Source organism: Bos mutus, chromosome X (genome assembly GCF_027580195.1).
Source record: "Bos mutus isolate GX-2022 chromosome X, NWIPB_WYAK_1.1, whole genome shotgun sequence".
Lineage (NCBI taxonomy): Eukaryota > Metazoa > Chordata > Mammalia > Artiodactyla > Bovidae > Bos > Bos mutus.
The window spans coordinates 76,367,916-76,387,267 of NC_091646.1; the positions used below are offsets into that span (position 1 = coordinate 76,367,916).

At 47.9% G+C, this 19,352-nt stretch overlaps 2 protein-coding genes across 3 annotated transcripts in view; one reads left to right on the forward strand and one right to left on the reverse strand.

Annotated features, from left to right (window-relative positions):
- SYN1 (synapsin I) overlaps positions 1-19,352 on the reverse strand; it is a 54,452-nt gene that overhangs the window by 6,889 nt on the left and 28,211 nt on the right. The window lies entirely within an intron of this gene.
- On the forward strand, positions 3,282-7,208 carry TIMP1 (TIMP metallopeptidase inhibitor 1). Its single transcript, XM_005899359.3, has 6 exons — positions 3,282-3,439; positions 4,312-4,440; positions 5,199-5,278; positions 5,461-5,587; positions 5,842-5,966; positions 6,935-7,208. Exons 1-6 carry the CDS (start codon positions 3,304-3,306, stop codon positions 7,103-7,105), a joined length of 768 nt encoding a protein of 255 aa, XP_005899421.1. The 5' UTR covers positions 3,282-3,303; the 3' UTR covers positions 7,106-7,208.

Below are 19,352 nucleotides of genomic sequence, written 5' to 3' on the forward strand. Positions count from 1 at the left end.
GCATATGCATACCGAACGGAAAGACCCACCCTACATCCAGAGGTACACACACTTCTAGGTATTCACAGAAGCACTGAGACCCACAACACAGAGACACAGCACCCTCCTGGACACATACAAAATGTATCTAGGAACACACATACATATAAAACTTGCCTTGCCATATATACAAACAGGCATGTACACAACCAGGGACACCCACAACCTCTTAAGTACATGAACAACACTCTGGGGTGTGTATGTGCACGCACACACACATTTAGGTGTGAGGATACCTCAAGTCTCCCCCAACCCTGGGCAGGGTAGAGGGAACTGAGTTAGCTGACCCCAGCCTCACCACACATGGATGCACACACAGGGTTGTGCCCTCCCTCCGCTGTGTCGACGGACGACAGGGTAGAGAGCAGCATTCCCGGAGGGGCTGCTGGGGTGGTGGCGGTTCTCAGTTCCCGACACAGGCACAGGAAGCCCGCAAGGTCAGGGTGACCGATTGACCTTCAGGCCTCACCCTCCCTGCACCGCCCCCCCACCTTCCTCATTTCCCAAATTAGTGGCGTCACGATGGGGTGCTGAGAAGCACCAAGTCGTTACCTTGTTGCCAGGATGCTTTAGATAGCGTTCCAGGCAAACCAGGCAGAAATGGCAGGTGATGTAACACAGGCGCACACCCAGCTTACAGAGGTGACAGCACACCCTTAGTTCGGTGCGCAACCCAGACCTGCTTTACAGAGGCAGATACAACTCCAGAAGCAACACAAACATAGTGGGCTATCCGAAACATTCAGGTACACACCGCACACACACCACACACATACCACACACCACACAGAGGAGCACACACCACCTAAAACCACACACACAACCCTCAGAAGCAGAGACACAACAGGATGCTGTGTGTAAGCGCACATGCACACTCCCCCCCCCCCCGAAGTCTTTAGGCCCCTTTTATAAACCTTGTTTTCTCTGGACCTGAGCCTGAACACAACACTGTGTGTATGTGTGTGTGTGCCCACACATGCTGTGCGTGTAGGGATCTCTGAACACTGGGATCCCCGAGCCAGCCCTAGGTTTGAATCTTGGCCTCTCCTCTTCCTAAGGCCGTGTTTAACCCCAAGTAGGTCACTTAACCCCCTCCAGGCCTCAGTTTCCTGATCTGTACATAGGGCACAATCAGGCCCAAGCACGTGGTGTGTGAGAGGACTGTCAGGTGTCTGCACACCCAGCTGAACCCCACATCCCCCACACCCACCTCACCAGGTGGCCACACCAGCTGGACTACCCCTCCAGAAAACCCCACTGGTTTCGAGATCTGCACAATAACCTGCATCCACACAACCCCTCATGTGTAGACAGTGGGCAAAACTCTGTGCTGACTCAGGTTTCAGACTCAAGAGAGCTGGCGTCAGAAGCAGTGTTAGCGAGGGGCTGCAGCAGGACTTTCCCTGCCCTCACTTCTCCCTTTGCCCCACCACCGACTTACTCAGCCCCCGTCTCATCACTCTCACTCCCCACTTTCACAATCAGCTTCTCTAAATTCCTGGTTTATGTCTCTTCCCCCTTATCTAGTCTCCCCCCCACCTCCGCCCCAACCCAAAGAGTCATTTCTTCACTCATTCCTGGGCAGATCACTTGACCCCTTTGTCTGTTTCCTCATCAGGATAATGAGAACAGGAATAGTCTCTAACTCACAGATTTTGTGAGGAACACAACAGCTATTTCAGACAAAACATTTAGCACTGGCATGCTAAAGCCTGTGCTGGCTTTAGTATCTGGCACACAGGAAGCCTCCATCCTCAAAAGGTGTTGAGCACTATTATTATTATTGATTTTAACATCCCTAGGTTCAGATCAGATCAGTCGCTCAGTCGTGTCGACTCTGCGACCCCATGAATCGCAGCATGCCAGGCCTCCCTGTCGTTAGCCAATATTAATTGACAAGGAGGTAATCGGGACTGATGACATAGAGTAGCTACAAAGATTTCAGAGCAGTGTTTGATGTGTAGTAATAGTAAGAACTCCCGAGTGCTGGCAGTAGTTTCTGTTGTGGTGGTATTGGTGATGGTGATGGTTGTGCTAACCTTGCTGAGTTAATCAAGCTTAATTAGCAAGGAGGTAACAGAGATCTGACGACAGAATTACACGAAGGCTTCAGGGCACAGTATATAGTAAGTGCTCGGGAAGAGGCTGCTATCATCATTATTATTGGCCTGTCCTCCCTGAACTTACCAAGGATGTTAATTGGCCCTCAGAGCCCTTTCCCAGGACCCAGGGAAGATCCAGGCAGCATCTGGAAGCTGGTGGACAGATTGTCTCACCCCACCCCCCACCAGGGGCATGGGAAGGTTGGTGGGGAAAGGGGAGGGCAGGATGGGAGGGGATCTGTTTTCTACTGACTCACTGGCCTCTTTCACCACCTTTCAGCTCCCCCCACCCCGATGCTCATTCATTCACTGGCAGCTTCCCTGCTTGCCAGGACTGTGCTCTGCCTGGGTTAAGATCCTGGCACCAGTTAGCCTAGGTTCAAATCCCAGCCATGCCCTGTGGTCCTGGGAAAGTTCTTCAGTTCCTCTCTGCCTCCTCTGGGAAATGGGAATAATATCAATAACCATCTCAGAGGCTTATCATGAGCTTGAAGTGAGTTGTGTTAGTTGCTCAGTTGTGTCTGATTCTTTGAGACCCCATGGACTGTAGCCTGCCAGGCTACTCTGTCCATGGGATTCTCCAGGCAAGAATACCCGAGTGGGTTGCCATTTCCTTCTCCATGAAGTGAGTTGGTGCTATATAAATGCTGATTGTTTGCCTGTTTTTGTTTTTTTCTGAGAGGGGTTAAGATCCAGGTTTTGGCTCTACGACCTGAGTTCAAATCCCAGTTCTGCCACTTATTAACTGTGAGCTTGGATAAATCATTTAACCGCCTGTGCCTCAGTTTCCCCACTGTATCCGTCCTCCATTCACCTGCCCTATCTCCCTCCACTGTTTCTATTTGTTTGCTCTCTGCCTCCCCCCACAGTAGTTGCACACCAAAGTGTTTATTGAAGGAAGGAATCATTTGGGCTTCACCCATGAGGGGTTTTGGGGGATGTGGGTGATCAGTTAGATTCTGGAGACTTTAGGAAATTGCATTGGGCGGAATCCTGCCTGTAACCCTCCGCTGAGACCGCCTGGAGGGATAGTGCCTGACGTGGAGACGGGGGAGGGGGTGGTCAGGGCGAGGCTCCGGGGAAGGGAGAGGAGAAGGATGCATCTCCTTTTTGGAGTCCAGGGCCCGCCCCTTGGCCTCCGCGGATGGTGGGCGGATGAGTAATGCATCCAGGAAGCCTGGAGGCCTGTGGTTTCCTACCGCTGCTGCTACCCCGCCCTCGCATGGATATTTATCCTCCGCAGCTCAGGCCCTGCCGCCATCGCCGCAGACCCAGCGCCCAGAGAGGCTACACCAGAGGTAGGCAGGGGCTTGGGCGGCCCGTGGGGCCTGGAACTGGGCTGGAGCGTTCCTGCCTGATACTCGGCTGCTCAGCCTGGCCGGCGGGTACCAGGACCTTGGGCTGGAGCAGGGAAAAGGGCGGGGGCGGGGGAGGGGGGCTGGAATCGCTCTTTAAATCCCAACACTCCCAACTCCTTTGAACCCCTGACATCCATCCCCAGCTCCCCGAAAGCCACGAGCCCCTAAAGCCACAGCTGTCTCCCAAGCTGCCAAGTCCCCTAAATTCCCTCTTTGTCCCCCAGCAACCCAAACCCCTGAAGCTCCCTCAGCCCCCACAATCCCTAGCCTCCCAAATTCCCAACTCCCTAAACTCAAAGCTTTCTCTGCACCCTAATTCCTCAGGCACCCCACCCCCTTAAGCCCTCAAACTCTGTCAACTTCTTAATCCCCAAGCTCCTCCAAATTCCTCAACTTCCTTCAACTGCCCCCCCTCCTCTATAACTCAATATGCACAACCCCCAAACTCCCAACCTCCCTGCAAACTCCTTCAGCTCCCCTAACCCCAAATTCTTCAGCCCCAACTCCTCAACCCTCCCACTTCTTTAGCACCCCGAAATTCTCCAACTCCCCCAGCCCCCTAAACACGGCAGCCCCATAACTTACCCACTTACCTAGTGCTCAAAGTTTAAATTGCTCAAACTCCATGACTCCTAAACTCTCCTGACTCCCTATCCCCCTAAACTCTCCTGGGTTCTCAAATCCCCAAGCCCCTTAAAATCCCCACTGTGTCTGTGGAGGGGTGTGGTGTAGAGTAGGGTGGGAGGCCTGCCCAGGTATGTGGATCAGCTGGGCTGGGGGCCCTCTGAACCCTCCTCCCCACCCCCCAACAGAACGCACCATGGCCCCCTTTGCACCCATGGCCTCTGGCATCCTGTTGCTGCTGTGGCTCACAGCCCCCAGCCGAGCCTGTACCTGCGTCCCACCCCACCCACAGACGGCCTTCTGCAACTCCGATGTCGGTGAGTGTGCCCACCTCGCCCACACACTCCCAGCTTTGGTTTCCCTCTCAGTTCAGTAGGGTGCACGAGGGTGCCTACCTCTAGAACAATTCCACTCAGCACACTGACTCTGCTTTAGCTGCTCTGCATCCTCATGCTTTCTTGATTACTCAAGGCCCAGACCAACCTCAGAGCCCTTGTACTGGCTGCTGCTTCTGCCTAGTATACCCATCCCCCCAGGTATCCACATAAGTGGCTGCCTTAAATGTCACCTTCTCAGGATGACCTTCCCTGACCACCCTATTCAAAACTTGAACCCCTGTCCCCTAGTACTCCTGATCCCCCTCACCCAGCTCTGAAGTTCCCTATCACACTTACTACCTTCTAGCTTCCCATATACTTAATTATTTCACGTGTGTTTAGTCTCTCTTCTCCTAGTTAGACTGTGAGCACCACAAAGGGAGAGATTTCTGTGTTTTGTTCCCTGCTGTGTCCCTGACACCCAGAACAGTGCCCTGGCACGGAGGAGATGCTCTAAAATATTTGTTGTGTGAACAAACACAGGATGAATATAGGAAAAAGGGTTGAAGCAGTGCTTGGCCAAGAATAGGCATTCAACATACACATGAAGCAATTAACAAATGTATAAATCTCTAGGGTGCTGTCTGGCATCCAGCAATCCCTATTTAAGGATGTGCTTTGCTAGTATTATTGTGATTATTTGCATTGGCCCCTTGCAGTCCCTTTGACTTGTTTTTGTTTCCCCTCTTCTTTTGTAGTCATCAGGGCCAAGTTCGTGGGGACCGCAGAAGTCAATGAAACTGCCTTATACCAGCGTTATGAGATCAAGATGACTAAGGTAACCCTTCAGTTCTTGCCCCAGCAGTTCCTAACATCTTCCGCCCCGTCAGAATAAAAGCCTCTGGCCACTGGTTTGGCGGGAAAGTTAGCTGTGATCTCAGGATGCTATCTGACTTCAGGGAAGAATGTGGAGTGGGAGGACTGTGTCAGTACAAGACTCTTCCCTTCATCCACTGACAGATGTTCAAAGGGTTCAGTGCCTTGAGGGATGCCCCTGACATCCGGTTCATCTACACCCCTGCCATGGAGAGCGTCTGCGGATACTTCCACAGGTCCCAGAACCGCAGTGAGGAGTTTCTCATAGCTGGTGAGGTTCCACCCCATTGCCCTGTGCCACGCCAACCCTCCGCTGCTGCCTGGCAACTGCTCAAGTGCAAGGGAAGGGAGGCTCTAAAAGAATGGTCCCCGTTGAAATAAGGAATGCCCTAATTTCAGCCTATCAGAAGGCTGGGGCTTTGCCCAGCGGGTGTCAGTGGTCTTGGGACACCAATCTGGTGCCACTCTGTCCCTGGCTCAGCCAGTCAGAAGCTGCCTGTTGACCCCTCCCCTCCCCCGCCACAGGACAATTGTCGAATGGGCACCTGCACATCACCACCTGCAGTTTTGTGGCTCCCTGGAACAGCATGAGTTCTGCTCAGCGCCGGGGATTCACCAAGACCTATGCTGCTGGTTGTGAGGAATGCACAGTGAGTGCCTGGAGCCTGCCTACCTCCTGGAGAGCAGTCCTTTGTCGTGTCCCCAAACCACGGCTTGTTTCTTGCTCCCTCTAGCTATTCCTTGTCCCCATGGCTGCTCCCCAAACCCTAGGGGTATTCCTGATCTCTCTTGCTGTTTCCTCAAATCCGAGACTGTTCCTCTGGACATTCTGCTTGTTCCTTTGCCCTGTGTCTGATACCTGGGGATTCGCAGTTCCCTAGACTATCTGCCAGAGAAGGCAGTGGCAACCCACTCCAGTGTTCTTGCCTGGAAAATCCCATGGACGGAGGAGCCTGGTAGGCTGCAGTCCATGGGGTCGCTAGGAGTTGGACACGACTAAGCAACTTTGCTTTCACTTTTCACTTTTCATGCACTGGAGAAGGAAATGGCAACCCACTCCAGTGTTCTTGCCTGGAGAATCCCAGGGACGGAGGAGCCTGGTGGGCTGCTGTCTATGGGGTCGCACAGAGTTGGACACGACTGAAGTGACACAGCAGCAGCAGCAGACTGCCTGCTTTCTGTTCCTCTCACTCCCCCTTGTGACTGCTCTGCCACTCTGAGGGTTCCAGGATTGCTCCCTGATGGCCCTGGAAGTCCTCTGACCCCAGTGACTGTCTCTGAGCCCCATGTCTCCTTCTTAGGCTTAAGTTTCCTGCATTCCAGTTGTTCCCTGCTACTGCCAGCTATTCCCCGTCCAATGGGACGGTCCCTCCAGGTGACCTGCCTGACTGCTCCCCTACCACCATTCCAGGAAACTGATCTTTGACATGGATTGCTGTCATCTCACCAAGCCCAATGACTGTTCCTCACAATGGGAGGGACTGTTTTTGAGTCTGTAGCCATGTCGGGTGACACCAGGTCTCCCTAGCAGCTCTGTGTTAACAGCTGAAGAGTGCAAAGTTCTCTGGAGGGGCAGGAGGAGAAGCCCTCAGAGCTGTTCCTCCCTCCCCTCCTCCAGGTGTTTCCCTGCTCATCCATCCCCTGCAAACTGCAGAGCGACACTCACTGCTTGTGGACGGACCAGCTGCTCACAGGCTCTGACAAGGGGTTCCAGAGCCGCCACCTGGCCTGCCTGCCCCGGGAGCCAGGGCTGTGCACCTGGCAGTCCTTGCGGGCCCAGATGGCCTGAGTCCTGCCCCCAGCAGAAGCTGAAGCCCGCACAGTGTTCGCCCCTGTTTCCACTCCCACCTTTTTTTCTTCAAGAGGATGAAATAAAGAACTACCACCCAGCAGGCAGTCTCCCTGTGTAGTGTCTGGGAACAAACCTATGTCACTTGATGACCTGGTGGGGGTACCCGGGGACCAATGCTGAGGGAGTGAGGGGTGTCCAATGCTTTTTATATTTTATATACAGTTTGAGGTATTGATAATTATTATGTACATTGGCATTAGCACTGCTGTCATGTAACCTGCCTTACCAACCATGAGTTACTGGATTATCTCTCTACTCAATACTTTAAAGCATTTTACCAGACTAATTTGTCGTTCCTACTCCATTGAGCTTTCTAGTTCAGAAATTATCCTACTGCTGCCACATGGCGGGGGCTTCCCAGGTGGCGATAGTGGTAGAGAACCTGCCTGCTAATGCAGGAGATGTAAGAGACGAAGGTTCAATCCCTGGGTCGGGAAGATCGCCTAGAAGAGGAAATGGCAACCCACTCCAGTATTCTTGCTGGAGAATCCCATGGACAGAGGAGCCCGGCGGGCTACAGTCCATAGGGTCATGGAGTCGGGCATGACTGAAGTGACTTAGCACGCATGCATGCGTACCAAATGGCAACCTCACTGGCAAATTCCCCTATTCACAAATACCTCCAGTGGACCAGCTCATTGACGAATGCCCTATCAATCATTTGTAAACAGCTCTCGCTTCAGGTGCTGTCCTGATGTCATCCAGGGAGGACGTTTTACCCCATCCAAACCTGTGGGTGTCACTGTTGCCACCTTAGGTTTTGTACTGTGAGTCTGACTTGAGTGAACAGGGAGACCTCCAGTAGGCCCAGAGGTCCCCCCCAACCCCCATCAACATAACCCAGCCAGGGACTCTGGAAGTAAGGGCAGCCCTGCCCCTGCCCCCACGGCCTATGGGAGATTTCTTGGAAGTATTCATTTGGGGACAAGGAGGGAGGGGGAGAAGGTGTGATCTGAAAATCCCCAAGTTCTGCCCTTCTCCCTCCCCCCCTACTTCTGCTCCCCTCACTCTTTTGATCAACTGAAGCAGTGAAGTGCAGCAAGGGTCCAAAATCAGGACCAACCAGGTGCATCAGCCCACCCGCACCTCCACCTTCCCCTACACAGCTGTCCATTCACCAAAACAGGCCTCTAGACTCAAGCCTCACCTTTCTGGTTCATCTTCCTCCCAAAAACCTGAGTGAGAGACCTTCCAAACACTCCCTTCCTCATGACTTCTTGCTTACACAGCTCGGCCCAGGCCCTTCTCAGTCCCTAGAACCTGCTCCTTACACTCCAGAGATCCAACTGAAGTGAGGTCCCTGGGAACTGGGCTTTCAGATTGGTGCAAACATTCAGTAGAACACTCAAGTGTCCTGTTGACTGGAATCTGCTTTACATAGATATTTGTCGAAGGAAGGGCTTCCCAAGTGACTCAGTGGTAAAGAATCTGCCTGCAATGCAGGAGACCCAGGTTCGATCCCTGAGTCGTGAAGATCCCCCTGGAGGAGGAAATGGCAACTCACTCCAGTATTCTTGCCTGGAGAATCCCATGGACAGAGGACCCTGGCAGGCTATAGTCCATGGGGTCACAAAGTTGGACACAACCAAGTGACTAACACTTACTTTGTCGCAGGAAAAGACTTCCAAATTCCCTCCCATCAGACTACCTACTGGTGCCACCAGTAAGAACCCAGGTCTCCTCCAGGACATTCTGGGTCACCAAGTATGGCCCCCTGGATCCTCTTGGTCCATGTCCTTTTGTATTCCTGGAAGGTTCTGCCAGGGCTCAAGGTATGTCCCAGGGATGGAGGGATTTTCAGCACCCAATGGCTACCTGTGCAGATATTTCCAGCAACAATTTGTGTCTTAATATTGAATGTTGGTTATGCCCTGGGAGGACTGAACCCTGTCCACCAAAAGGGGCAAATGGCAGCCTCTGCTGATGGGTACAAAGAAAGGACCTGGGCTCTGGTGGCCTTGTCTCTATTGGCTCAGCTGCCTGCAAGAGTCTGGCAGCTTCTGACAGTTCACTAAACCCTAGTACCAGCTCCCTGCACTCTTACACCGTTTCCTGACCCCAGGGCCTGTTCTCTGCATGTATTCATGTGTGTTCAGTCGTGTCCAACTCTTTGCAACCCCATGGACTATCACCTGCCAGGCTCCTCTGTCCATGAGATTCTCCAGGCAAGAATACTGCAGTGGGTAACCATGTTCTTCTCCCAGGATATTCCCGACCCAGGGATCGAACCCACATCTCCTGCATTGGCAGGCAGATTCTTTACCGAGACACCTGGGAAGTGCCCTAAGCTCTCCATTATTTTACCCCTGGGAGGAAGGTGAAGTAGAAAGTGGCAGAAGAAGGATGAAGCCTATTGTGGAAATGGTTCTCCTGCCAACCTGCCCACCTACAGGTAGTGCCCTGGATCAGGACTCAATACTTCATGGGATAACCACTAGGCCCTACTGCAGCCCTTTTCACAGAGTCTCAGCACACAAGATCACCTCCCCCAGACCCCAGCAGGATCTCCAGGCAAGATACGCGTAGTCCTGGGGTCATTACACCCCCCATCACTCTTCTGGAAAATCAACTAAAGGACTTCTCTGGTGGTCCAGTGGTTAAGACTCCACATTCCCCATGCAGGGGCCACAGGTTCGATCTCTGGTTGGGGAACTAAGAATCCGCATGCTGCACTGCAGCCAAAAAAAAAAAGAAAGAAAATCCACTAAAGTAAGTAAACTGAGTTGCCCTTCACCCCTAGCATTCCACATGTCTGTGTGTGAAGCTCTGATTGGAAGAGACTCTGATGGCTGAGAAGAAGCAAGTGGGGGGGGGGTGGCAGTCTTGTGAGGTGTGCAGCATGGGGTCCAGCTCCACGGGTAGCCTGGGGGCTGGCCCTTCTCACCCAAGCCTCAGTTGTTGATGTTGTTCAATCGCCCAGTTGTGTCCAACTCTTTGCAACCCCATGGACTGCAGCATCTGTCCCTCACCATCTCCGGAAGTTTGCCCAAGATCATGTCCATTGCATCGGTGATATCATCCAGCCATCTCATCCTCTGACGCCCTCTTCTCCTGCCCTCAACCTTTCCCAGCATCTCCCTGAAAGATGGGCCTTGCAGTCCCTACCCAGAATCCTTCTGAAGTCTGTGCTAGCGTTGGAGGATGATTAATGAGTGCATTCACCCACTGGGTATTTTGGGGGTGTCAAAACACATGAAACTCTCATAACAGTAACTTCCTATATAATGTTACAGTAATTTAAATTTCTAGACCGGTAGTGTAGTGTAGTGATTAAGAATCTAAACACTCAAGCCAGGTTATTTGCATTCAAATCCTGCCCGTTACATGTACTAGCTCTGTGACCTTGGGAAAATTACATTACCTCTTTATACCTGTTTCCACCTCTGTAAGATTGGTATAAAATGAATGCCTAACTCATAGGCATGTAACTTTACGTGAAAAGTGCCTGGAACAGTGCTAGGTACATAGCACTTGTAAGTATTAATTAGGAGTAGTATGATAAATGTAATTTAATGTTTAATAGTGATTATCTGTATCACTAATGATTCTTTACAATATTGAAAATCATGTTTAATGTTGGGAATGATAATTTACAATATTAGAAATAATGTATAATATCAGTAGTAATAATTGAATGCACCCTGGAAAACTTAGTTTAACTCATCATCCTGATATCTTCCCCAGAGATGTAACAAATATTTAATATGCTCATGTGTTAATTTTTTTTTATCATGTGAGACTTTTACACTGCTTCCCAATGTCCAAATCACCCCACTTACAAATACTGACATTTTCAAAGACTTCTGAGGGCAAGCCCTCCCAGTGATAGCGTTCCCCACTATGAAGTCCTCACTGTGGACAAATCATCACATTTATAAATCTCTATTGCTGCCAAAACTATAGGTGACAAATCTCTAAGCCCTTGGCGTATTTTTTCCTTTGAAATGTCCCCTCTCTTCACTGCACAAATTCCCTTTTCCACAAATATCCCAGTAACAAATACCTCTGTTGAGCTACCTTCTTTATTCATAAACATCTGATTGATGAATCTCCACTGATGACCTCCCACTGACAAATCTCCCCATTCACAAATACCCAGGAGCAATCTATCATCCACTGATGGACTCTAGTGACAAATATCTCTCTTGATGATTTCCCAATCCGTTGACATATCTCCTATGACCACTCAGTTGAAAAATCTTTCTACTCATGAATACCTTTTTATGACATAATTCTCATTGATAACCTCTATCAAAAAATCTTCCCAAGAATACATTATACTGGCATATCTCCCCATTCAGGCATGCCTATCAAAATGCTCTCATTGTCAAATCTTACCATTCAGAACCATTCAGAAATACCCACCATTGATATCTACCTCATTGCTAAACTCACTTGAAAAGCCTTTTCATTCATAAAGCCTCATCCATCCATATAGCCCCTACTGATTGACCACCCTTCTCCACTGACACATTTCCCCATCCTTAGATATCTCTAGTTGGAAAATCTCCCTGCTGGAACAGCTCTCAATATATTACCCTATATGTTGAAACATCTCTCCATACTCCCAATGACAGATGAAGAAGTAGAACAATTCTTCCTTTTCATCAATACTGACTGACACTTAGGTCTCACTCTCTAGCCTGGGACACCTCCTATGCCAGTAGTGATGAAATCTGAGGACTAACCCCAGTTATACCATAGAGCACCCACCAAAGGAAATGATTAGGGCACACATACTCTCTGGATGTAGAGGTGAAGGTTGAGCTTGAAAAAAGAGATTAGTTGAAAGTCTGCATAAGAAGTTGTTAGAACCCCAGACACTCCCCAAATACCAGTCCCCACTGCAATAGAAGGCTGAAGATATGAGCTCTTAAAAAAGCAAAATAGAGAGTTCATATGGGCAGGAACGCCCAGGCCACACCTCTTTGTTGTTATCTATTTATCCACCACTGAGCCTGGGCCTCCTGCTGAACCTTTGTGAAGAGTTACAGCTCTGATGGGTGGAGGCGGGGCCACTGGTACCAGAGGGCAAGTCTCAGTGTCCTTTCCCCCCATCATATCATGAGGGCCTCCTCTGACTCCAGGCCCCTGGAAAGCTCCTTGAATCCTCTCCTGTTTGAGGGTGAGCTGGGCCAGGAAAAGCTCATGCTTCAACTCCGCTCACCCTCACTGTATCTCCAGGTCCCTGCCATGAGTCCCAACTTCCTGCTGGTCCCTGTTTTGTTCCTGGCTCTGCCCCTGACCAGCCTCAGGCTGGCCCTCAGGTGCTACCAACCACACCCCCACACTATTTATTGTAACTCAGATGTGGGTAAGTCTGGGCAGACCTCAGGAAGGCCTCTAACGCAGGGACTCACAGTGAGGTTCCAGAAGAGTGGATAAAGCCCTATGAGGTGGTTGAACCTAAACGGCAGTTGCTCTGCAAACTTTTGTTTTTCCCCAAGAGTATTGGGACAGGGAAAATCTTGAATGTTTGAAACCCAAGGGATCCCCTGACACATTTCTCCCACCATTTATCCCTGTGGCTTAATTCCTGGGATTCTTACTGAGACCATGAAGCATTATGAGTTCAAAACATCAAGGCACCCCGCTCACCTCCTTCCCCATATCTGTCTCCTCACCAAAATACAGGCCCCTGACCTTGTTCTGGCTGAGGGAATAGGATGGGTCTTTGAGGCCTCAAAACTAGAGATGTGATACTAAGACCCAGCCCCTCATCCATTAAATATTCTTCAGTCGCAGGGTCCCTCTCCCTTTCCCCCCCCTCACAGACAATCAATGTTCTAAAAAACCCAGAATCAATGTTTCTGGGTCATGAAAGTACTCAAATATAAAGAGCAATGTGGTTATATCTATCTATCTACACACCACAGCAGTGATGACATCCCTGGGGAGAAGTTTTCTTCTAGGAATTCCTTATCTCAGGCCAGCCTGCATGTCCCTACCCTGCATGGATACCTCATCTTCAGGCCTCTCTCTGTCCCAGCCCTAGAACAAAGTGTCCCCTCCCTGGAGCATTTTCCACCAAGTACTCCTAATCCCAGCATGCTGTGCTCCTGATTTCAGCCATCCACAGAAAATTCTGTCCCCAACCCATAGTGTCCTGGATCTTTGGGACTGGGTACTTGGGGATCACAATCTGTCCCAGCCAAGGGACATCTGGTCACACTTTACTGACCATCAGGGAATGGCATTCACCCCCTTTATGCTCTTTGATGGATGAGAATGTACACTGAGTTGTGTAGTGTTGGAAGGGGCTCAGGGAGGAGTGTATCAGGGAGGGGTCCTGATCATCTACAAGTATGCCTGCAGGAATTCCAGCAGAGCTATTTAAAATCCTAAAAGGTGATGCTATTAAAGTGCTGCATTCAATATGTCAGCAAATTTGGAAAACCCAGCAGTGGCCACATGACTGGGAAATGTCAATCCTCATCCCAATTCCCAGGAAGGGCAGTACTAAAGAATGTTTAAATCACCGGACAATTGTACTCATCTCCCATGCTAGTCAGGTTATGCTCAAAATCCTTCAAGCTAGGCTTCAGCATTATATGAACTGAGAACTTCCAGATGTTCAAGCTGCATTTAGGAAAGGCAGAGGAACCAGAGATCAAATTGCCAACATTCGGTGGATCACAGAGAAAGCAAGGGGATTCCAGAAAAACATCTACCTCTGTTTCATTGACTACGCTAAAGCCTTTGGCTGCATGAATCATAACAATCTGTGGAAAACTCTTAAAGAGATGAGAATACCAGACCATCTTACCTGTCTCCTGAGAAACCTGTATGCGGGTCAAGAAGCAACAGTTAGAACCTTGTATGGAATAACTGATTGGTGCAGGATTGAGAAAGGAGTACAACAAGACTGTTTATTGTCACCCTGTTTATTTAACTTATATGCAGAGTACATCATGAGAAATGTTAGGCTGGATGAGTTACAAGCTGGAATCAACATTCTGGGACAAATACCAACAACCTCAGATATGCAGATGACACCACTCTAATGGCAGAAAGCAAAGAAGGACTAAAGAACCTCTTGACAAGGGTGAAGTAGGAGAGTGAAAAAGCCAGCTTAAAACTCAATATTAAAAAACTAAGATCATGGCTTTGGGTCCTATCACTTCATGGCAAATAGAAGGGGAAAAGGTGGAAGCAGTGACAGATTTCCTCTTCTTGGGCTCTAAAATCACTGTGGATGGTGACTGCAGTCATGAAATTAGAAGATTGCTTCTTGGCAGGCAAGTTATGACAAACTTAGACAATATGTTAAAAAGCAAAGACATTACTTTGCCGACAAAGGTCTGTATAGTCTAGGCTATGGTTTTTCCAGATGTGAGAGCACTGTACATAAAGAAGGCAGAGCACCAAAGAATTGATACTTTTGAACGGTGGTGCTGGAGAAGACTCTTGAGAGTCCCTGGGACAACAAGGACATCAAACCAGTCAATCTTAAAGGAAATCAACCCTGAATATTCATTGGAAGGACTGATACTGAAGCTGAAGCTCCAATACTTTGGCCGCCTGATGGGAAGACCTGACTCATTGGAAAAGACTCTGATGCTGGGGAAGATTGAAGGCAGGAGAAGAGGGTGATAGAGGATGAGATGGTTGAATGGCATCACCAACTAAATGGACATGAACTTGGGCAAACTCTGGGAAATGGTGAGGGACAGGGAAGCCGGATGTGCTGAAGTCCATGGGGTCACAAAGAGTCAGACACGACTTGGCGACTGACCAACAAAACGCCTGCAGACATAGATCCAGCTCTTCCTTGTTCTTTCTGTTCCCTGCTCTTGTTTGCTGATCCCTTCTCCCTCTCCTGATCCCCTGCTCCTGCTCCTTCTCCATGTTCTATCCTTTTCTTCACTCCTGCACCTTCTCCTCACGCTCTTCCTTCCTTCCTGATCCACACTCCTCCTTGTTTCACTGCTGTTTGCTATTTCCTTTCACAGGTCCCTGGCATCCACGCCTATCCTTCATCCTTGTGGCCCTTCTCTTCCAAAAGCAGAAGCTATGTAGAGAAGCACATGGAGCAGTGTTCTGCCAAATCACCCCCAGGTGCCTCCCTGCTACCCCTGCAAAGTCACATACCTGAGTATCAACTTTGCACAATCCCTGTGGAGGGACCCTGAGTGCAAGGATATGAAGGCATAAACTTTGATGTTTTCCTTGGTGACCTGATATCTGCTATTGAATCTTCATGTACAATAGCCTCTGGCCTTGGACCCAGACTTCTACTCAGCCACAGTGGGCTGGGGATGCTTCACCTTCTTCAACAACATAAACCAATATAAGCCCTTCAACATCCCATCACCACTTCCTCAAGCCTCCGAAAGACTCCCAGCTCCTAACTGTGCTGGGGATCTATCTGGTTCACATTCTGTTTCTTGATCTGGATGCAGAAGAGAGGACTATGTTCACTGTGTGAAAATTCAGTGAGCTATATACTTATGATATGTTCCCTTTTCTGAACTTGTTACATTTCAATGAAATTGGCCCCTCAAAAGAAAACCCTGTAAACTACAAAAATATACTGTGCAGCACAGAGAATATAGCCATATTTTATTATTACTACAAATGGAATATTATCAAGAAAAATTGTGAATCACTATGCTATACACCTAAAACTAATAAAATACTGTAAATAACTTATATTTCAATTAAAAAATAAGTTAAAAAAAGAAAGGGAATAAATGAAGTCCCCCACCCTCTTAACATATCTCCCTTGCTTCAATTGCTCCCTTACTACTGCACTCTCTCTTTCACACAATCCCAAAGTCACTTACCCTGTTGATTCTGACCATGAAGCACCCTCTCTTTCCTTATATCACAGGGACCATGAATCCTGGGCCCAGAGAAGGGACTGGATCCAGAAAGGCCTTGGGTTCGGACTCTGCCTGTCACATCATGAACCCTCTACAAACATTTGCTGAGCCGTAAATCACCTGGAGTGCAGGTAGCAAGGAAAGAGAAGTCCCTACTCCCACAGCAACCCACCCTCTAGGTCTGCATAACCAAGCTGATGTAAGTAGATCACCAGGCTAGGGAAGTTGGGGTGAAGAGAAGTCAAACTGTACCCCACATTTGACTGGGAAATATTTAGACACACTGAGCTGAGCATCCTAGAGGATTCCTGGTGGTCTGCAAACTGGATGGGAGTAGACAGGGAAGCGGGGCCAGAGTCCTGATGTGTCTACCATCTCAGCTTCCAAGTATGGGGTTGGGCAAGGCTGCTCCCACAAATCCAGGGCCACCTTTTACCCCTCCATGTTGTACAGTGTTGTTGAGGACAAAAGAGGAAATAGGGGAGGCAAGCTGGCTGGCAAAAAGTCTAATGCTTCTGCCATCACTTGCCACCATTACCCACCATTAACTGTCTTCCTCTGAAGGCCCGTTCTTTCTGTCCCTGACAAAAATAGCCTTTGTATAGCTACAAAACAGCCAGGAGGTACTATCAGGAATTAATGAGAAAATATAGCTATTAAGATAGCACTGAATTGGAACAGGTATAAAGAAAGTAACCAGTGGACTAGAACAGACTCCTGAACTTGCCCACACATACATAGGAATTTAGGATAGGATGGAGGTGGCATACCAGATCAATGGGGAAAAAGGGTTATCTATAAAGGAAAAGATGAAACTGGATCCCTACCTATCTCATACTGTATATGAAAATCAATTTTAAAGAACACATGTAATAAAGATGTTTGGAAGACTGCTAGGACTGCTATATTGAGAACAGCATTATGTAAGTGAATGGATGCAACAGCCATTCTGTAATGCATGTAGAGAAGTGTTAAAGAAATGTAATAAAGATGTTTGTAAGAATGCTAAAAAGAGAAAGGAAATCAATTTCAGATGGATGAAGAATTTAAATGTCAAAAACAAAGCTTGCTACTTGTATCATCTACTAAAGTTCCATTGTACATGGATCTAAATCTGGACTTTGAATTTTTCTTCCTTTAGTCTCAGTCTGTCTATCCATGTGTGTCATAGTGTTTAAATTAGAAAAGCTTCATAAAATGTTTGCTTGCAAAAGCATTAAACTCCTTGTAGACTGGAAAGGCTAGTCCCCCCTCAAAGCTCTTCTTTTTCAGGAACTTTACAATCAACTTAGCCAGCTCCAGATAACAGCTTATTAGGTAGGTATATTTGGGGAGATCATATTACATTTATAATTTAAAAATAGAGATCTAAGAAGGGAAACTGATATCTTTATGATCTTAATTTATCCTATCCACAAATAAGGAATGCCTTTCCATTTGTGTAAATCTACCTTTGAGTCTTTCAGGAGTGTTTTAAATTTTTCTTCATAAAAGTTTGCACATGGGAGAAGGCAATGGCACCCCACTCCAGTACTGTTGCCCAGAAAATCCCGTGGATGGAGAAGCCTGGTAGGCTGCAGTCCATGGGGTCACTAAGAGTCAGACACGACTGAGCGACTTCACTTTCACTTTCCACTTTCATGCATTGGAAAAGGAAATGGCAACCCACTCCAGTGTTCTTGCCTGGAGAATCCCAGGGACGGAGAAGCCTGGTAGGCTGCAGTCCATGGGGTCGCACAGAGTTGGACATGACTGAAGCGACTTAGCAGCAGTAGCAGCAAGTTTGCACATATATTGTTAAACTTATTCTGAAGCATTTTATCTTTTTTGTTGTTACCTTAACTGGGGTTTTCTCTTCTGTCTGGTTAGTTGTATATATGGAAACTACTGATTTCTGTATGCTGATTTTATATTCTGCTGTTACTATTATTGTTTGAATTTGTTATTGAATCTCTGGGGAATTTCTAGGTATACTATCATGTAATCTATAAATAGAGATATTTTTACATCCCCTTTACCCATTTTTACATCTATAATTGTTTTGCCTAGTCTAACTGCATTGGTCTAATACCTCTAAATGCAAAAAGGCAAAATGGTTGTCTGAGGAGGCCTTACAAATAGCTGAGAAAAGAAGAAAAGCTAAAGGCAAAGGAGAAAAGGAAAAATGTAAGCATCTAAATGTAGAGTTCCAAAGAATAGGAGGACTTCTTAACTGATCAATGCAAAGAAATAGAGGAAAACAACAGAATGGGAAAGACGAGAGATCTCTTCAAGAAAATTAGAGATACCAAGAGAAGATTTGCTGGGGAGATGGGCACAATAAAGGATAGAAGTGGTATGGACTTAACTGAAGCAGAAGATATTAAGAAGAGGTGGCAAGAATACACAGAAGAACTATACAAAAAAGATCTTCATGACCCAGATAACCATGATGGTGTGATCACTCACCTAGAGCCAGACATCCTGGAATGTGAAGTCAAGTGGGCCGTAGAAAGCACTACTACAAACAAAGCGAGGGGAGATGATGGGATTCCAGCTGAGCTATTTCAAATCCTTAAAGATGATGCTGTTAAAGTGCTGCACTCAATATGCCAGCAAATTTGGAAAACTCAGCAGTGGCCACAGGACTGGAAAAGGTCAGTTTTCATTCCAATCCCAAAGAAAGGCAATGCCAAAGAATGTTTAAACTACTGCACAATGGCTCATTTCACATGCTAGCAAAGTAATGCTCAAAATCCTCCAAGCTAGGCTTCAACAGTACATAAGGCAAGAAATTCCAGGTGTTCAAGCTGGGTTTAGAAAAGGCAGAAGAACCAGAGATCAAATTGTCAACATCTGTTGGATCATAAAAAAAGCAAAAGAGTTCCAGAGAAACATCTACTTCTGCTTCATTGACTACACTAAGGCCTTTGACTGTGTGGATCACAACAAACTGTGGAAAATTCTTAAAGAGATGGGGATATCAGACCACCTTACCTGCCTCCTGAGAAACCTCTATGCAAGTCAAGAAGTAACAGTTAGAACCAAACATGGAACAATGGACCGGTTCCAAATTGGGAAAAGAGCATGTTAAGGCTGTAATTGTCACCCTGCTTATTTAAATTATATGCAGAGTACATCATGCGAAATGCCAGGCTGGATGAAACACAAGCTGAAATCAAGATTGCCAGGGGAAATATCAATAATCTCAGATATGCAGATGACACCATCTTTACGGCAGAAAGCAAAGAGGAACTAAAGAGCCTCTTGAAGGTGAAAGAGGAGAGTGAAAAAGCTGGCTTAAAACTCAATATTCAAAAAACAAAGATCATGGCATCTGGTCCCATCACTTCATGGCAAATAGATGGGGAAACAGTGGA

Coding starts and splice junctions, on each gene's coding strand:
- TIMP1 (XM_005899359.3), top strand. CDS start 3,304: ATGCATCCAGGAAGCCTGGAGGCCTGTGGTTTCCTACCGCTGCTGCTA. Junction 3,440..4,311: donor CCAGAGAGGCTACACCAGAG/GTAGGCAGGGGC, acceptor ACCCCCCAACAG/AACGCACCATGGCCCCCTTT. Junction 4,441..5,198: donor CTTCTGCAACTCCGATGTCG/GTGAGTGTGCCC, acceptor CTTCTTTTGTAG/TCATCAGGGCCAAGTTCGTG.